The following is an 18,969-nucleotide window of genomic DNA, read 5'->3' as shown; positions in this document are numbered from 1 at the left end:
ACAACTGCTCTGAGGAACGCAAACTCAGCCTCCCAGCCTGTAGGGAAATGCAAATCAGAGCCACAGTGCAGCAACTTCACACACTTACCAGAATGGGCTGATATTGAAGACACAAACAAGAGCCAAGTATATGAAATCAATAGGGATGTCCTACCCAGCTGGTAGGGCTGCAATGTGACACTTTGTTACAAATGATGGGTGTGTGTGGGGGGAGATGGGGGTTATCATTGCCTTAGAGAGGGACAGGAGTGAGGGCCTCTGGGACACAGAAGGTGCCACTAGTCCCCAAGGGCTTGATCAAGAGATGGAAGATTGAATTATTGTTCATGGGCCATCTAGGTGTCGAAGCTTGCTGGTCCTCCACCTGTGGCGCTAACATCCCATTTGGGCACCTATCCAAGCCCGGGCTGCTCTATTTCCAATCTAGTTTCCTGCTAATGGTCTGGGAAGGCAGTGGAGGGTTGCCCAATGCCTTGCGTAACCTGTACCCCTGTGGGAGACCTGGGAAAAACCTCCTGACTCTGCTTAGCAGACAGAAGATCTTCCTCTTTGTTTCTTCTCTTCTCTGTAGATCTGACTTTCCAATAAAAATAAATAAATCTTTAAAAAAATGATCATCCTTTGGTTCGCTGAGTGCAAATACAAGTTAAAGTGAACCAAATTCTCCTTGTTGAAAATAAGGAACAAGACCTTTTGTTTTCTTTTTTCTTAACAAACTTCATAAAACTTTTCAGTCTGTGCGTTTTTAAATTAGAAAGTGTTTTCTTCCCCCTCTTTGAAACACTTGAAAGCTTTTTAAAAATTTACTATTATTATAATTTTATGATACAGTTTCATAGGCTCTGACTTCTCTCCTCCTCCCTCTCCAAACCCCTCCCTTCTGCCACTGATTCCCCCCACATCCTCAGAAACAGGCATAAGCCCATTGTTGCAGACATGGACAATGACAAAGAGTCCAGCATCCTATTGTCAAGATATAATTAACAGTTCCATTGGGAGTCCATCTTTGGTCTGAAAGTAGAAATACATACTGCATTGTATTCTCACATCCGGATATGATAGTCTGCATTACACAGTTGCTACATATACCCTTAAATGAAAAACCACAATACAAAATCAACAACAGGAAGAAAAATAGAAATTTGCAATGCCATGAAGTTAACTAATGTTCTACTGAATGACCAATGTGTTGCTGAAGAAACAAAAATCAAGAACTTTCCTGAAGAAAATGATGCTACTCTATGATCTGTGAGTCAGTGGAAAATTTAATGAGAAAAAAATGTTTTGAAAAAATGAAACTAAAAGCAAAAGCATCAAAATCCATGAACCATAATTTCTGCAGATTTTTGATGGTGAGATGTGCCTCCTCTAGGCAACAAATAGACGGGTGTTGTTTTTTGATCCAGTCCACTATTCTATGACATTGCATTGATGAGCTTAAGTCATTTACATTCAGAGCTAATATGAATAGGTGTTAATTTGGTCCTGTCATTTTAGCAATGTTCATTGTTTGATTTAGTCTTCTGCTGTTATTTTACTGGGATATTCTTCACATTTGCCTTTAGTTTTAGTATTATTTGTAGGGCAGATCTGTCAAGAGAACATCTCTGAGTATCATTTGTAAGGCAGGTAAGAAAGAGGTGTTCTTTGAGCTTTTCTTCACTGTGGAAGAATTTTATTCTATTTCAAAAGACAAAGGAAAGCTTTGCTGGGTATGTTATCCTGAGCTGACATTTTTTGCTTTTAGAATCTAAAATATGTCACAGCATTCTCTTCTGGCCTGTGTAATTCCCTTGAGAGGTCAGATGTGAATCTGATTGCCATTCCTGTACATGTCAATTGATTTTTTTCATGTGCACATTTAAGGATCTTTCCTTATGTTCTACTGAAGGGAGCTTAATTATCATGTCTTGTGGTGAAGATTGCTTTTGGTAAACCCTGTTAAGAGGTCTGTTTCTTTCCTGTATTCTGTTTCCCAATTTTTTTCTCCAGATCCGTGAAGTTTTGTGATTTTGTTAAATACATTTTTAAAATGCATCTTCTCTTTCTGCTCCTTCTGGAACTCTAATAACTCTTATATTTGGCTTTTTAATACTGCCTCTTAATTTTTAATACTTTTTTTTGCTTGATGACCCAGCTCTGTTTTCAGCTTTTTGATCATTTCCAATTATGACTAGAAGTATCTTCCAATTCTGAGATTCTTTCTTCTGCCTCTTTCATTTTCTCATTGAGATTTTCCACTGAATTTTTAATTTGCATCCTTTATTTTCAATATGTCATGTTGGCTTGATTTTGTCTCGGTGTCGCTATTTCCTTTGTGGCATATTGCTTAAATTCTTTGAACTCCTGTTTTGTATGCTTCTCGTTGTTGATAAGAAGCTTTATAATGAGTTTTCTGAATTCTGTATCCCCCATTTTCTCTGTGTGTTCCTCAGTTAACTGCTTCTTTGCAAGAGAGTTTTTGTAATAGTCATTGCGCTCTGTCTCTTCTCTTGCTCTTGGTCATTGTATTTCTGGTTACCGGATTCTTCTCCTTGTGGCAGGATTCTAAGCTGTGTCACAGGTCTACATTTTGATTTTGCTGATGTGTTTGGTACTTGATTTTTGTTTGTTTGTTTGTTTGCAGTCACTTGAGCCTCCCCTTCCAGTGAATTTCAAGTCTGGATTCTTGTGTTAGACTTCTACCGTGGTCTCTGTAGGCCTCACTCCCGGTCACCACTCTCTATTTCCCATGATCTTGTCCTGAGGCTGCACCATTGTCTATACAAACTTTTTTCTACTTTCTGTTTGAGCAGTTCCCAGTATTCTAAATAACTAGGTTTTTGATGGTGCTGATCGTGCTGTAACCTGCTGGCTGTTAGGTCTGAGAGTCACCCTGACCTATTTTGACCGATAGGATGCCAAAGTTAGTATTATTTTCCCTGTGAGACAAATGCAATGCGCTGAACTGCAAGTGAGTTTGCTCCCAGCACAAATGCATGTGCAGCTCACTGTTGTCCCTGAAGTCTCACAGTCTTTGCCGCAAATGGTACCTGACGTGCCACTCATGGAGTTCTAAATCTGCTGGCTACTATGGCTGGGGGCTACCTGGATCTGTTTTGGGTGGAACCTGTAGGATGCCACGTAAATGCAATGCACTGAGCCACAAATGAGTTCACTCCCAGCTTAATCTATGCACAGTCCCATCCCACTGCACAAAATGGCACCCGATGAAGCTTTGGTGGGGGTGTGGGCTGTGAGATCCACCCTGTTCCTATACCACCTGTTTGGGATCTACTGTTCTTTCTCTCTGCTCCTGATCAAATCAAACAAATCGGCAGGATGAGCAGTTCTTCGGCTGGATTCACTGTCTAGCTGCTGAGCTCCCAATGAACTCCCCTTCCCACCTGGTTGCTGTCGGAGCTCCAGCCTCTTGTGAATCTCTGATCGCCATTCTCTGACTGTCGCTGGGCTATCTGGTTACTGTAAAACCACACAGTTGTCTCCGCTGCTTTCTCATGTTAGTCTCCAGGTGCTCCTCTGCCAACGGCGTGTCCTCTACTATTTTCTGGAATGTGCCCTCTCTACTTTACTCTGGCTAATAATTCTCGATATGTATAAACATATCCTTACCCTATTCTGCTATCTTGACTCTGCACTTGCAGGGCTTTTTAAAGGCAAACTACACAACCCAACAGTGCTTCCTCTAGAAGTTAGTAACCATGTCTTTGAAGTTTAATCATTAAATAAGAAAGCACTTTTGTTCCCTTTTCTCTGGGAGGAAAGAAACCTAACTTCAGGGACACCTGTTCTACATTGCAGATCTATGTCTATCGAAAGGGAAAAAAGGAAAAAGAGATGCCCCCTCCGCCTTTTTTCTCCTTTTTTTTAAGTTTTAAAATTTTGAATTTTGAATTATGTGGTACAGTTTCATATAACAGGATGAATTGTGGCAAATGTCAATTTAGGACTAGATATTGTTCATTTTGAGGCAACGTGTGCTGCTTTTACTCTGTCTTCTTGGTTATTTAAAAGGGTGAGAGCTCTGTATTAGTAATCTGTTCAGGAGATTGCCTGTGTTCTAAATCACAGGTTTGTCCAATGCTTATCCCTCCCCCCCAAACACATAAAAACAGTTCCTTTTTTCTTTGTGGAGAGGTTTTCTGAACTAGTACAAGATTTAATGGAAATTGTGCAACAGTAGCTCTGTTAAATTTCCCATTAGTTCCTCTGGTAATGACCCAGGAAAGATATTAGGCTGATGGATTTTTCTTACTTGGAGAATATTTAAAATTCAGGGAAAACCAGTTATCAGTAAATGAAAGGAAACAGTGAAGCAGGGAAGAAAATTGTTAGCAATGACTTTAGTCACATTTAGGAATATCCATTGTGTATAGAACTAAAAAGACAAACAAAAACAAAACAAAACAAAAACAAAAACCAAAAAAACCTGGGACTGCCTTATTGTTTATTCCATTCTCTTCACTTAAAGATTTATTTATTTATTGGAAAGTCAGATATACAGAGAGGAGAGACAGAGAGGAAGATCTTCCATCCGATGATTCATTCCCCAAGTGAGTGCAACGGCCGATGCTATGCTGATCCGAAGTCAGGATCCAGGAACTTCTTCCAGATCTCCCACATGGGTGCAGGGTCCCAAAGCTTTGGGCGGTCCTCAACTGCTTTCGCAGGCCACAAGCAGGGAGCTGGAAGGGAAGTGGAGCTGCCAGGATTAGAACCGGCGCCCATTTGGGATCCTGGCGAGTTCAAGATGAGGACTTTAGCCACTAGGCAATGCCGCCAGGCCCTATTCTCTTCACTTAAAGCGATTTGCATCTTCAGCTGGGAAAATTAGGACAGACATTAGAGATGTTCCAAGTTACCTGAAGCTCCTTTTCTGAGTGTAAAAATCCTGGAATAACGATCCATAGTTTGCTGCTTCATGTGTGAGGAAAGTGGTGTGTGTCTGTGTGCGTGAGCGCAAGCATGCTCGTAAGAGAGAGAGAGAGGAGAAAGAGAGAGAGAGAGAGAGAGAGAGAGAGAGAGAGAGAGGAGAAAGAGAGAGAGAGAGAGAGAGAGAGAGAGAGAGAGAAAGAGAGAGAGAGAGAGAGAGAGAGAGAGAAGACTAGAGACAGAACCAGGGCGAGAATCTGAAGCACTCTTTAGGTACTGTTTCCATCTTTTCCTTATTACTTGAAAGAGAATATGATAAAAATCATATTGACTTAAAATTGACCTCTTCTGTAGCCTTAGCACTTTTAGTACTACCTGGAGACTGGGTATACTAGACCTAAATTTTTCCATGTCTTGGAGGAGACAGGAAATGAATGAAAGTACTGAGTCAGTGAGTAAGATTACTCTGGGCTCCTCAGCAGTGTGAATGGAGACAGGTCAGACACAGTGAAGCAGCTAGAGCAGATGGCCTGGATGCTGCCTTGGTGGTCTTAGGGCAAGTGTTGTCCCAAGGGTTTGTTGGATCTGCAGAATGAACACGGCAGGACAGAGGTCTGCTCCTGGTATTTAGTGAAAGGTTGGGCATTGCTCCCTGACTTTGAAGTTTCAGTTTTACACAGCAGCTAGATGGGAGGTTGAGCTGTGGGAATGTTGGTGGCTGCAGTTGAAGGCTGCGTATGATTGCATAAGGTGGCAGGAAAAAGCTGGAAGGTCATCATATCCACAGATACCACTTAAAATTACCTCTGGATTAAAAGTTTACCTTTATGCTAGAAAACACTTAAATAACAGAATGACGGACTGCCAACTGTTCCCTAAAGGACTGTGTTATTGTAATAAAATAGGGGAAATCTGTTGGGGGAAGGGGTTGAGGGGAAATCCAGATTGCCCATTTGATTGGCAGGAACTTAACTACTTGAGAATAAGCTGCTGGCTGCCAGGGTCTGCCTTAGCAGGAAGCTGGAATTGGGAGCTGGAGCCAGAACATAAACCAGGTGCTCTGATACGGGTACCCTTACTCTCTAAGTTAAATACCTGCCCTATTCTGATCCCCCCCGAAAGACAGTGAAGCTTTTGTGGAGCGATAGCATTGATACATCTTCCTGAATATAATTTTTTACATATTTACTTCATGGTGCAGAAGAGAAGCTAATTGTAAAAATGGCCAATGTCAGAGATGTTCTTTATTAAGGAGTGTTTATGTTACTGTTTTTTTAGACCACATAGATTGCTTTATGTATGTCAAACTAGCTCTCGGTGGCTCACGTTCTGATCTGTCTCCAGCCCCCCCAGGCCCTAGCAATGCATGCCACCCCCCACATTCATGGCAGCAGCGATGACAATGGGGTGGCCCTGGCTGATGACTGTCCATGGTGGCATGGTGGGTACTCTGCCCCATACCACCTGGATCTTTAAAAAAAGAAAAATAAATACATATGATAGGCAACTATGCTGGCATACAAGTATAGTTAACACAGAGTTGGCATCACATAGGGCCAGAATGCCTGCCAGCTATTGGCTCCTTTTCGCCAAGCTGTGTAACATTTCCCTAGGTACAAGGCAACCTGCTCCATTGCCTATGGCTGTGGGTAAAGTTGTGTGAATGACAGATTCTTTTAAAAAGGAGACAGCACCATATTTTTTGTAATTTCCTCGATGAACTATGGGGTTGAGCTGCTTCCTGGTGAAGGAATTTTAGCTTACAGGTTTATTGATTTGCCAAGAGCAAGAATCACAGAGAGGATTAGCATCTGGTAAGGTACTATCTGGAAACAGATTGGAAATGTGTTCAGGTCTGTGGCAGGGCTCTTAATAGATAGAAGTGGCAATATTAAACAACTGCAAGGCAAATATAAGCACTATATATTTTTTTCATAAGCACTGTATACATATTCATATATGAATATAGCTACATTTAATAAAATCTGAGTCATAAGACCAAAAAAGCTTCAGAACTGACAGTGTTCTGCACATTGAGGACATTGTTTCCGTTGGCGTGTGGAATGAAAGTGAGCTCTAAGCGCCCTCCTCAGGCGAAGTCTATACATTCCATCCTTTCAGGTAAAAGTGGAGCTAAGAGTAGGCATGCAAAACACGCACAATACTGGGATTATTTAATATATCAGTGTCTTGTATAGGAGTCTCTGCCTGTATGTCGATGGTTCAAGTCCCATACACGAACCTGGACACTGAAGACTAACACTGTGGAGTATATACTACTAGCAGAATCTAGACAACCTCAATCACACAGCAGTTACACTGAATGTGGTCTGACGACTAGAGCCCCAGTGTCATCACACCTGTTTGTGTGACTGTATTTAATTTGCATGAACTAAGCCACATTAGTACTTCTGCAAAATGGGGGTCCTGATGGTTCCTGACTTCTAAACTTTGCATGTCAATTGCCTGAGCTATGTCAGAATGTGTCTGATGACCACAAACGAAGTTCTCTGAGTGAGAGCTGTCAGGAGCCATGTACTATCGCCACACTGAAGCCATGTGAGGAGCCGTGTACTGTAGCCACACTGAAGCCATTTTGAATATAGAACTATGGGCCAGTGGAAAACTCCAAGCTGGCTAGATGCTTGGGAAAGAAGTTATGAAACTAATCACACGCTTAGCTTCAATTGTTTGTAAAAACTGTTTCAGAATGTGATTTATGCTGTACCTGCCGACATCCTGTTACTGATTACCTATGCTATTGTTAATATGGTGGTTACTATGTCTGATATGGTGGCTGTTCAAGAACAATCGGTCTGGAGACCATGGCTTGCGTCCTAGTTTTTCCTTTCCTCCCTGAGCCTTAGTTACTAAAGAGTATAAAAACCCTCAATTAAAATCAATAAACCGACAGCTTGATCAGACATCCTGTCTTGCTGTTCATTCTTCGTGTCTCTTGTCCCCCAATCTCTCCTAGGTGGTTGCGACCCCCGTTGACTGTCCTGCTGGACGAGACAGAGAGCTATGTTGGTTAAGAACATTCCTCCCTTGTCCCGGTGCATCAGAACCCAGGAATAAGGGAAGGTCACCTGATGTTAATCCAGGGTCCCCAGTGTGGAACACGTTCAGAGAGTACTGTTTAAGTGGTTTTGATAGTTCTAAGGTGCTGTTGATTTCATTGCTCCAAGGTTGAGAAAATCCTTCCAAGGTCTATTGGCTGACATCGTCCACCCGAGTCTCAATTCACCCAGATACTTGTCCTGGAGAGCTGTCCCACATGTTCTGCCTTCTATGATACTAGACATCCCCTGCTGGCCTCAATGATCTGGCTGTCACGTCCCTCATGAGCATCTGGGTATGCCACCCATCGCACAGGCCTCAGCAGCTGTGGAGACCCAGTTCCTACACATGCACTCCAGTCAGGCTTCAGATCCTGGTGTTTTCACTGTGGTTGTAGCTCTGAGTCAAGTGATCCAGTTGGGTGGTCCCCAAAGAACCTTGCCAGAGATAAGCCCAACCTGACTCCTGTGTGTGCCATCCAGTGTGGGGTGTGGCTCAGTCCATCACCCACATCCATCTACACACACACTGGTGGTTGCAGTTACCTTGTCAGTTCAGCCTCAGGTCCAACTCATATGCAAACCAATGGAAGTTGCCATCCAGCCCAACCCTGCTCACTACACATTCTGCCATCATGTATACCAGCCTACTTGGAGCAACCCCCGATAAGCCCCACTAGGCTTGTCCCCAGTCTGATTCCTGCACATGACTGTCCAGTCTGTGCCACATCCCATTCTGCTCTTATACACATCAATGAACACTGGAGCCTTGCTCAATCCAACCAACCCCACTATCCAGCCCACACTCATGCCAGCAGGTGCCACCACCTCTCTAGCAAGGTCCTTTCCTCCTTCCCTCCCTTCCTCCCTCCCTCCTGCACCCCATCTTGGTTCTCACATCTGCCAGCGGGTATTATGAACTGGCCTAGTCTGACCTGCCCCCAGAACTGACCCACATGTATGCTGGGGGTTACTATAACCCCCAGATATGCTCCCAGCCTTGGTTCTTGTGCTCAATTGCTGGGACTGTGTCCTGACAGAGGAGCTCCTCAAGCTGTTCTATTAGATTTCCTCCCAGTGGTAGATCTCTTGTACAAGTGGCTCCTTGGCCTGGCCTGTCTTGGCCTACTTCCCATCCTGGCAGGTGCAATGGCCTTTCCCAGGTGTCCCGTACCCATCTTGGCTCTTACTGTTGGCTGCTATAGCCCAACCACACCTGATCCATCCCTACACCCAGCTCTCTCATGGTTCAGTGGGTGCAGAGACTTAGCCCAGCTTGTCCTACACCTACTTTGGCTCTTATGAACACCAGCACCACAGACTCAGTTCACATCCATGCCGAGAGATGCTTTAGCCATGTCCAGCACAGTCTTCTGCCCCCATCCTAGCTCTTGGACTCACTAGAGAAATCACAGTCCAGCAGGAGCATCCCCTTAGCTCCCGGACTAAGCCTTTCCCCAGACACATATCTTGCACATTCCAGTGGTTGCTCTGGCCCAGCCCAGCCCAGCCCAGCCCAGCTTGACCCGTCACCCAGCTTGACCTTTGCCATCAGATGTTGTAGCCTGGCTTGTCCAGGTTCACCCCCAGTCTCAGTTCTTACTGGTGGATGCTGTAGCCTAGCTCCAACCAGTCTGCCCCTATCCCTAGCTTTCAAGCAAACCTGTAGGTATGAAAACCTAGCCTAATTCAGCGTGACCCACATCTCATTTTGGCTCCTGTACATGCCAGAAGGCTAAGGTTTGGCCTAGCCCTGCCTGCTCTGTCCCCTACAGAGCCAACCCACACATCTGCCTATAAGTGAAGCAGCCCTGCCCGGCCTGACCAATACCCAGCTCTGACTCACATGCTCACCAGTAGGAATGACAGCCCACCAGGGAAGTTCCCCAAGTTCTCCCACTAGGCTCACTCCTAGACCTAGATCTTATCTCTGCCAGGGGTGCTAGGCCCTTACCTGGCAGTCTGTCCCTTAGTGTTGACCTTTGTGTATGCTGGTGGATGTTGCGGCCTGGCACATCCCACACCCAACTCTTGGGTATGCTTCTGAGTGTTCAGCTTGGACCAGCCCAGTCTGTTCCCAACCCCATGAGTGTTATTGACTTCCATGGTCATATCTAACTCAGCCTGTCACCACCCCATCCCTTGAGCTAACCAACTTATATGGCAATTTTACAGGTGAGCCCCCACAGAATCTGCTCTAGATACAGTTCTCTCAGGAGCTGGTTAGTGTCATGGTCTAGCCTAACATGGCCCTAACTGCCCCAACACTCACTGGTGGGTATTATGATCTAAGCACTGCCAGGCAGAGTCTCAAGCCATGGCTTTTGTGTGCACCGGTAGGTGGTGGTTGATACCAACAATGCCAGCTCAGATCTCCCACATGGGCAGGTATATTGGTTTGGCCCTAAAAAGTCCTCCAGCTTCTCCCCTCTGAATCACCCAGTCTCAACCCCCTCATACTTGTAAGTGCAACAGCCATATTGATGGAAGTCCCCATAAGTCACTCCTCACCTGTCACATTCTCCCTTAGCAGTCCTCCCTCCCATACATCTCCAGACCCACTTCCCTGAACAATGCACAGCCATTCACGCCTACAGATCCCAGGCCTGGTGTGTTGTGTGCTGTGCCAGCCTGGGACCCTGCCTGCTTCTCACATCACAACAGACCCACTCTCTGTTGGTGTGCTACCTGACCTCCATATATTTTAAAAAACAAAATAGGACAGGTGACAATACCGGCACACTGGTATAGTTAACAGAAATTTGGTATTAACCAGGCCCAGGATGCCCATCAGCTATTAGCTGCTTTTCTCCCAGCAGTGTAGCACTTGCCTAGGTACAATACAACCTAGGCTTTTGCCTACAGTTGGGGCTTTGTCATAATTTCAAGTTAGTTCAGAACTCAGGAATTCAGGGGTGCTCATTAATGGGATCTCTTAAATATTGCAATATTGCTCTGGAATTATCACTGGAAAAAGACTAGTTGAGGTTAATTTTGAATTACACTCTTTGTGGTTTGATTTGGCTTTCCCACAAATGTTTGTTGTAACATCCAAATTTTCTAAGACCCAGGAGGAAGCCTGACCACACAGCCATATATTTAAATATTTTTTAAAAGAATTTATTCATTTTCATTGGAAAAGCAGATTTATATAGAGAAAAAAAGAAACAGAGAAAAATCTTGTATCTGCTAGTTTACTTCCCAAATGGCTGCAATGACTAAATCTGAGCTAATCTGAAGTCAGGAGTCAGGAGCCTACTCCTGGTCTCCTATGTGGGTGCAAGGTTCCAAGGCTTTGGCCCACCCTCTGCTTCTTTCCCAGGCCATAAGAAGGGAGCTGGATGGGAAGTAGAGCAGCTGAAACAGGGGCTGATGCCAATATGGGATCCTGGTGCTTAAAAGATAAAGATTTAGCCACTGAGAAAAAGTGCCAGGCCTCATATAGGTAAGGTTTTATTAACCATTCAGGTATTTATTTAGGACTTACTGAATAGGGGGTCACATAATATTCTTGCTTTTGAATCTGTCCTGCTTGTTACTAGTTATAAGATTGTCTGCAATTTATTCAACCTCAATTTTCTGTCTACTCATTACTAATAGGGAATAATGACACTTTATATGGCTGTAGAAAGTAAATGGATTACAGCTGTAGGGCATGAGAGACATGCTTAACATACAGAGGGCACACACTAATGCTTAAATGTTAAGGGTATTTTCTAAAAATGAAATGCTAGACACTGAACTTGATGTGAACACAGCAATGGGTGAAAGGGATAATGGGGATTTCTTTAAGGGCTGTACAGGACTATGATTTAGTCTGAAAGTTTCCATTCTTCTCTAGAGTAACTCTTAGAGAAACCCCAAGATAAGTAAACTAAGACAACTGATAAAAATCAAAATGTGGATCAAGAGCAACATATTTTTATGGCACTTTACTTTTTATAAGACAAATCAAACAGTATTGCTCAAGCAGATTAGAGCACATGCAGGCTATATCCATGGTATATGCATATCTCCTGGATCTAAGACTAAAATTTCCTGTAAGCTTATCTGAGATGTTTGGGATATTTAAAACAATAGCCACTTTAAAGAAATTTTGGGAAAAATATATTTTAATTGTCTGGATTCATATTCCACAGTTCCTTCCTGTATGGAGCCAGGAGCATATGCGAAGGCTTGCTAAAAAGTCACCTCCTTACCATGTAGGAGAGTGTGACTCAGCAACAGGAGGCTTCAGAACAGAGGTACCAAGGTGGGCGTCAGTCTTCTAATTAACTGTGTCCTTCGTTCCTATCAGAAGGGGAAAGAATACAATTAAAATCCAGAGAAATTTGCAATATTCCAAACAATTCAAAACAGGATGTACTAGCGTCAGTATCATCGTCACAGGAAATATCTCCAGTGATAATATTAGAAGCCAAGGAAGTCCCTTGAACAGAAGAAAGGTAGTTTGCAGGTCACAAATTCAAAAGAAAACCCCAAAGAGAAGGACTTTCCACAGTGGCCAATCTAGCCAAGGGCTATTCTCACTCTGATAGACCCCACTTCCCTTCTGATTACCAGTGTTGCTGAGTGTACAAGGTAGCATAAAAGGAACAAAGAGCTTCCAAAATGCTTATATTTCAATAGCACCTAGTAGTTTCATAATTAGGCATTTCACAAAAAGAACAATATAATCACGAAAACTAAGAAAAGTGGACAAAATTGCTCCTACTCTTACCCTTCTAGTACTGTGATTTTCTAACAATATTATATGCTGGAAGATGTTTTCTTGTGTGTGTTTTGTGTTTCTCTTTATATTATACATTGGATTATGCATTCAACCTTTTTGACAGTTTTATGATCTTTTCTTGTATGGCTATTCTATAGTAAAATAACTCATGATTGGATATTTGAACTCTTGGACATTTTATGAATGTTTTTACTTATTGTTTTATTTAAAAAGTGAAGTCCCAGTAAGAAAGAGACAGTGATAGAAACAGATTATCCATCCACTGGTTCACTTCAAATTGCTTATGAAACCCAGGTCTAGGCAAGGTGGAACCCGGGATTTCAGAACTCAGCTTGTCTCCCAAATTAGTAGCCTTTACCTTTTACCTGTTGCCTCCCAGGGTGCATATAAACAGAGAGACAGAAACAGCTGCAGCTCAAATGCAGGTTCTCTGATATAGGATGCAAGCATCTCAAGCAGTGTCTTAAGCACCAGGCCCCCATTCACATATCTACTTGAATGTCTTGAGTTATTTCTTTTGGATTAACTCCTAACTGTGAAATCACTGAATCTAAGTTCATGAGCCCTTTTTCTTTACAAATTACCTGACTCATTTAGCCAGCAAAATATGAGAAAACAATATCACCCATTTTTCATTGATTTCATGGGAAATAGATGTCACTATTGAGTATAATTTTGTTTGAAAGAAGCAACTTTTCTAAAGTTTCTATTTTCATTATATGTTTGGGATTGTTTTTGACCTAAATCGACCATTCATGTCTGCTGAATGGAATTGCAATGTTTTCTTAATCATGCTTTACACATTTCCCCCCAACAAAAAGCAGTAATCATATTGCAAGGAAATAATTATCACACATATTTTCAATATATTATTAGTATTTACATCTATAGTTAGATGTGGTCTGTTACAGGAGGAGGTATGTAGGATTTAATATCCTTTTGAAAGGTGATAAAAGTATTCATCTTGTACAAAGGCCAAGATGGAGGGGCAAGCTATGCTGGGCAAGGGCCTGGCACCCACTGGCATGTGTGAGATCTGGGTCTGGGAGTGGGCCGATTTGGGAACTTGGGAAACTCCCCTAGTGGGTCATAACACTCATAACTGCTTGAAGAAATATAAGCAATCTAACTCACTTAGAGATTTTTGTGTAAGAGAGAGAATTATGTGTGAGAACATACTTTAAAGGATTGGATCCGAACTTGTTCACATCAACTGAAGCTTGGGTAATCATTACTTTTGTGAAATCTTCAGTGCCTTGTATCTGGAAGTTGACAAAACACAAATTATTTCTGAGCAAATATACAATTCAATGATTGTCTGATAAGCTTCTGTTTTTAGACCCTCTCTATGTGGAAAATACTGATTAAGAAACACACATAAGATAAATATCTTAAAATTCCTGAGTATGTTGATTTTGTGAAAGTCAGTATTCCATGCAGACAAACACTGGAGTTGAGACTTGAAACCAGAGGCCGGTGCTGTGGCATAGTATACTAATCCTCCACTTGTGGTGCCAGCATCCCATATGGGTGTTGGTTCGTGTCCTGGCTGCTCCATTTCCCATCCAGTTCCCTGCATGTGGCCTCAGAAAGCAGTTGGGGGATGGTCTTTAGGACCCTGCACCCACCTGGGAGAACTTTAGGAAGTTCCTGAACCCTGACTTCAGATCGACTCACCTGCAGCCATTGAGGCCATTTGGTAAGTGAACCAGCAGATGGGAAACTTGAATGCAGGGACTGAAACAAGGCATGTGCACATCTCCAGTGGCTTCTTGACCACTGCACCAAAAATGGCCCTCAGTGATTTTTTTTTTAGGTTTTGCTCATTTATCTTCCAAATGAGAAAAATGACCCAGAATTAAATCACCAGTGACCATTAAAAAATATCACCCAGTGCTTTTCTACACAACAGAAAATTTAAGAAAACATGGCATTTAGGACATCACTCTGCCTTGTGGTTGGTTTGATACGCTTTGAATTGTGTTGGTATTGAAATCTCCAGTGAGCAGGTTTCATAGAGTCAAGGAAGTTTCTGGAAGTTTCAAGAATCTCTCATTTGGCTGCTAAAATTTTCAACCAGTCCCAATGCCAAAGTGCCTACAGACACAGAGAAGTAGGAAGCACCATAATTAAGGAGGTTTCACTTCCTCTCATGGCGTGACAACAATTCTGCTAGTGCCCGTTTAGAAAATTTCCATATGACCACTTTCTGCTTCAGGATCCCTCCTATTCTCCTGTTTTTCCCCCAGATCCCTCATCTAACTAGTACTGTCATCATATCTAGAAGCATCTAATTGATGTATTTTCATAACTTTGTTTTTCCGCTTAACTAAGAAATCTCTAGAGTTGAAGTAGAACCTCTTCTACTATGTTTAAAAGGACTGCAATCTGTGACCCAAATGTCTGAGCAGATTCGATTGGTTCATTGTCCCTGAATGGGGACAGTTTCTGCTTGGGCTGCCGAGTGCCAAATCAATGAAGATCAATGTGGTTTTATTTGGGTTTGGGTGAGTGTTTATGGAATGGTGGGAGGGAAGGGGAGATGGACACTGGAAAGCCCAGAATCATTATGATAGTACTTTTCTGATCTGAAGGTATAGATTGACATGTCTTTACCTGATGGCATGTTAGAGGAATTAAGAAAGGTGCTTTATAAAATTTTTGTAAAAGACAATCCTTCACAGCTCCATGTATAAGGATGACATAAGTCACAGTTTCATCATAAATATCACTTATGACGTTCTTGGGTATATCTCTTACATAAATGTTACTTAGTTTTAATTGCATCTTATAATTCCAATCCTATAGGAAAAAAATGAAATTCTGTAGTTTATTATTATTGGTTTATGAAGTTTAATAGGAATTCATACATAATTAACATACAATAATATTTTATTACAATCCTATTCCAAAGGAAGGACAAGTTTATACAAACACCTCTTACCTTGTAGGACAAATGCTCTCTGAATTTTCTGGCTGTAATAGTAAGTCCAATTTGCAGCCACATTTTATGCTCAATTTGAGGGCAGCATTCTTTAAAAGCCTCATACAAGTGAGTTTTGGAAACAAAACATGCCTAGAAAAGCATAAATGTTTAACATTTCAATCTGTGCGTATGTGCTTTACGAATAAAGCTATATATGTATTTAGCATTACAATAAGAATCTAAGTTGTGTAAGATTTACATTATTGTCTGGAGACCTATTAAATATGCATTTTGATAAATATTTATGCAAGCATGTTATGCATTAAATTTTAATGAGATGCATGATTCAACGAGAAGTTCTTTACTATTCTTTCAAATAGCTGCAGATTTTTAAGGGATGCCATGTGCTAATTTAACATATGTATATATTGTGGAATAACCACATTGAGCTAATTTCTGTGTCAATATACTTTTTATTAATTTGTTTTTAAATGGTAAATAATTCTGTACATAGCAATAATAATTTCAGTAATTAATGTATATCTTGTGATGATTCAGTCCAATTACAGATCCACAATCTCACCAACTAATCATTTTTGTGTGTGTGATGAGGACTGTAAAAACCCATTTTTAAATGGGTTTTATAAATATATATCATTAACTATGGTGATGATGCCATCTAATAGATCATTGAAACTTATTCCTTTAGGACAACTGAAAATACAACTTTTGATCAAAATCTACAATATGACCCAGTCACCCTATCTCTGGGAATATACCCAAAGGAAACAATATCAGTAAATAAAAGAGTTATCTGTACCCACATGTTTACAAAAGCTTAATTCATGAAAGCTAAGATAACAACCCAAATGCCCATCAATTGATGCCTGAGTGAAGAAAATGTGGTAGAAAGTCAAGACAAATCCTGACTTTTGAAAAAAAAAAAAAGAAGTAATTGGAGACCATTAAGCTTAGTGAAATAAACCAGACCCACAATTTGGTAGGTAATATATATGGTAGGTAATAATATATAAGAATAAAGAATCCCTGAATATATAAGAGTAAAATTGACTGTCTTACAATTTGATTATTGTTTACAACCGTGTCTATGTCTGGGGTATCAGGATCTTTCTACTTTTTATATATTGAACCATGTATTTAGTGGATTATTAAGCCCAAGATTGTAAATCAAATTGAAAGTATGTTATTGGAACAATTAAGAGGCAAAAAAAAAAAAAAAGGAATGGGGTAGGGGGAAGGCAATGGAGGTGAAAGAGAAATATCATTGTGTTCTTAGAATTCTATCTTTGAAATACATGAAATGTTCTGTTCACACAGTTTCTAAAACATTCATTTTTACTTGAAAGACAGATTCACAGAGAGAAGGAGAAGCAGAGAGATCTTCTGTCTGCTAATTTGTTCTCCAAATGGCTAAAGCTAAGCCAATCCAAACCAGAAGCCAGGAGCTTCTTCTGGGTCTTGTACCTGGGTGCAGGGTCCCAAGGACTTGTGCCTCCTTCACTGCTTTCCTAGGTCAGAAGCAGAGAGTTGGATAGGAAGTAGAGCATCTGGGACAGGAACCAGTGCCCATATGGGATGCCGTGACATGAACTAGCACTGCAGGTGGAGGATCAGTGTGTTATGCCACCTTGCCAACCCCTGTTCTGTTTATATTAATAAGAAACACATTTAAAAAGTCTTCCTTTTCCTTGTCATTCCTCCTGCCATTCCTCTGACAGTTATGTTCAACCTACTAATCTGTTCTGTGAGACAGATTTTTTACATTCCAAATGCGAGATCATGCAGTATTTCTGTGTTTATGCCTGATTTGTTTCACTTGGCATATTGTCCTCCAGGTTCACCTAACTAAATAAGGTTACCTACGTTAGAGGATTAATGATATTGCATTGTGAATACATAGTGTATTCTTTCATCCAATCATCTATCAGAAGACATTTTGGTTGATTCCATATCTTGGCTACTATGAATAATACCACAAAGGGCATGAGACTGTTTGTCTTTGACATAAAAATTGAATTTACTTGGCTATATATCCAGAAGTTGCATTACTGGATCCCATGGTAGTTATATTAAAAATTTTTTAAAAAAAAAACTTCCATACTCTTTTTCCAAAATGGCTATGCAAGTTGGTGCTCCCATCAACCCTGGACAAGGATTCCTTTCTCTTCAGAATCATAGGTGACATTGTCATCCTTGTATCTTTTGGATGGTTGTCACTCAACATGTACCAGGTAATAACTCATGGTGATTTCAATTTACATTTCCCTCGTTAGTGATTTTGAGCACTTGTCTGTTGGCCATTTGGATGTTTACTTTTAATAAAAAAAAGTCTATTCAGTCATTCTGCCCATCTTCATTGGATTTTTTCTTTGCTATTTGCTTGCTTGAATCCTATATGTGTTTAGGCTATCCAGCCTTTATTAGATGTATGATTTGCTAATGCCCACAATGTTCTGGGCTTGGTGAGGAAAAGCCAGGAGGCTGGAACTCCATGTGGGTATCTCATATGATTGGCATAAACCCGGAACCATCCAGGATACATTAGCATCAAGCTAGTTTCAGAGCAAGGGGGTAGGACTCATGCCTGAACTCTTACATATGGAATGTTGTGATTAAACCTGCTGTGTCCCAAAACCAGTCCCCATTTAATCTTTTTGAATAAAGTTGTATTTCTGAAAATAAGCTTGAGGGTAGCAAGAGTTTTAGTCTAGCAGTCCAGGTATTGCTTAAGAATGAAGCTGCTTTGAATGTTCAAATACAAGCCTTCCTGCTTGATTAGTTCACTTTCTCTTGAGTAAATATGCACAATTGGGAATGTTGGGTATTGTAAAAAGCATATATTTAACTTTCTGAAGAAACTGCTAAACTAGGGCCCAGCGCGGTGGCACAGTGGTTAAGGTCCTCGCCTTGCACGCCCAGGATCCCATATGGGCTCTGGTTCTAACCTGGCAGCCCCGCTTTCCTTCCAGCTCCCTGCCTGTGGCCCGGGAAAGCAGTCAAGGACGGCCCAAAGCTTTGGGAACCTGCACCCACGTGGGAGACCCGGAAGAGTCTCCTGGCTTCGGATTGGCATAGTATCGGCCGTTGCGCTCACTTGGGGAGTGAATCATCGGACGGAAGATCTTCCTCTCTGTCTCTCCTCTCTGTATATCCGCCTTTTCAATAAAAAAATAATAAAAATAAATCTTAAAAAAAAAAACTGCTAAACTAGTTTTAGAAGTGATTGTGACATTTTACACTTTCAAGTTGTTCCGACCTTGCTGATACTAGGCATTAAACCTTTTGTTTTAAGCCAAAGTAGTATGTGTGGTGTTATAACACTGTGGGTTTAATCTACATGTTTTGATTGTTAATAATCT

At 41.5% G+C, this 18,969-nt stretch overlaps 1 protein-coding gene across 1 annotated transcript in view; it reads right to left on the bottom strand.

Annotated features, from left to right (window-relative positions):
- The window catches only part of SLC9C1 (solute carrier family 9 member C1), an 84,775-nt gene that overhangs the window by 366 nt on the left and 65,440 nt on the right, over nucleotides 1-18,969 (bottom strand). The window contains exons 23-25 of the mRNA XM_040980911.1: nucleotides 15,608-15,739; nucleotides 15,280-15,465; nucleotides 13,843-13,925 (exon numbers count right to left, since the gene is read on the bottom strand). Coding sequence (XP_040836845.1) covers nucleotides 13,843-13,925; nucleotides 15,280-15,465; nucleotides 15,608-15,739 — 401 coding nt within the window. The remainder of the gene's footprint in view (nucleotides 1-13,842; nucleotides 13,926-15,279; nucleotides 15,466-15,607; nucleotides 15,740-18,969) is intronic.

This window comes from Ochotona curzoniae, unplaced genomic scaffold (assembly GCF_017591425.1).
Source record: "Ochotona curzoniae isolate NIBS_2020 unplaced genomic scaffold, NIBS_Ocur_1.0 contig_3498, whole genome shotgun sequence".
Lineage (NCBI taxonomy): Eukaryota > Metazoa > Chordata > Mammalia > Lagomorpha > Ochotonidae > Ochotona > Ochotona curzoniae.
Note: the sequence above shows the minus strand (reverse complement) of the source record. Positions and strands in the feature narration are given on the sequence as shown.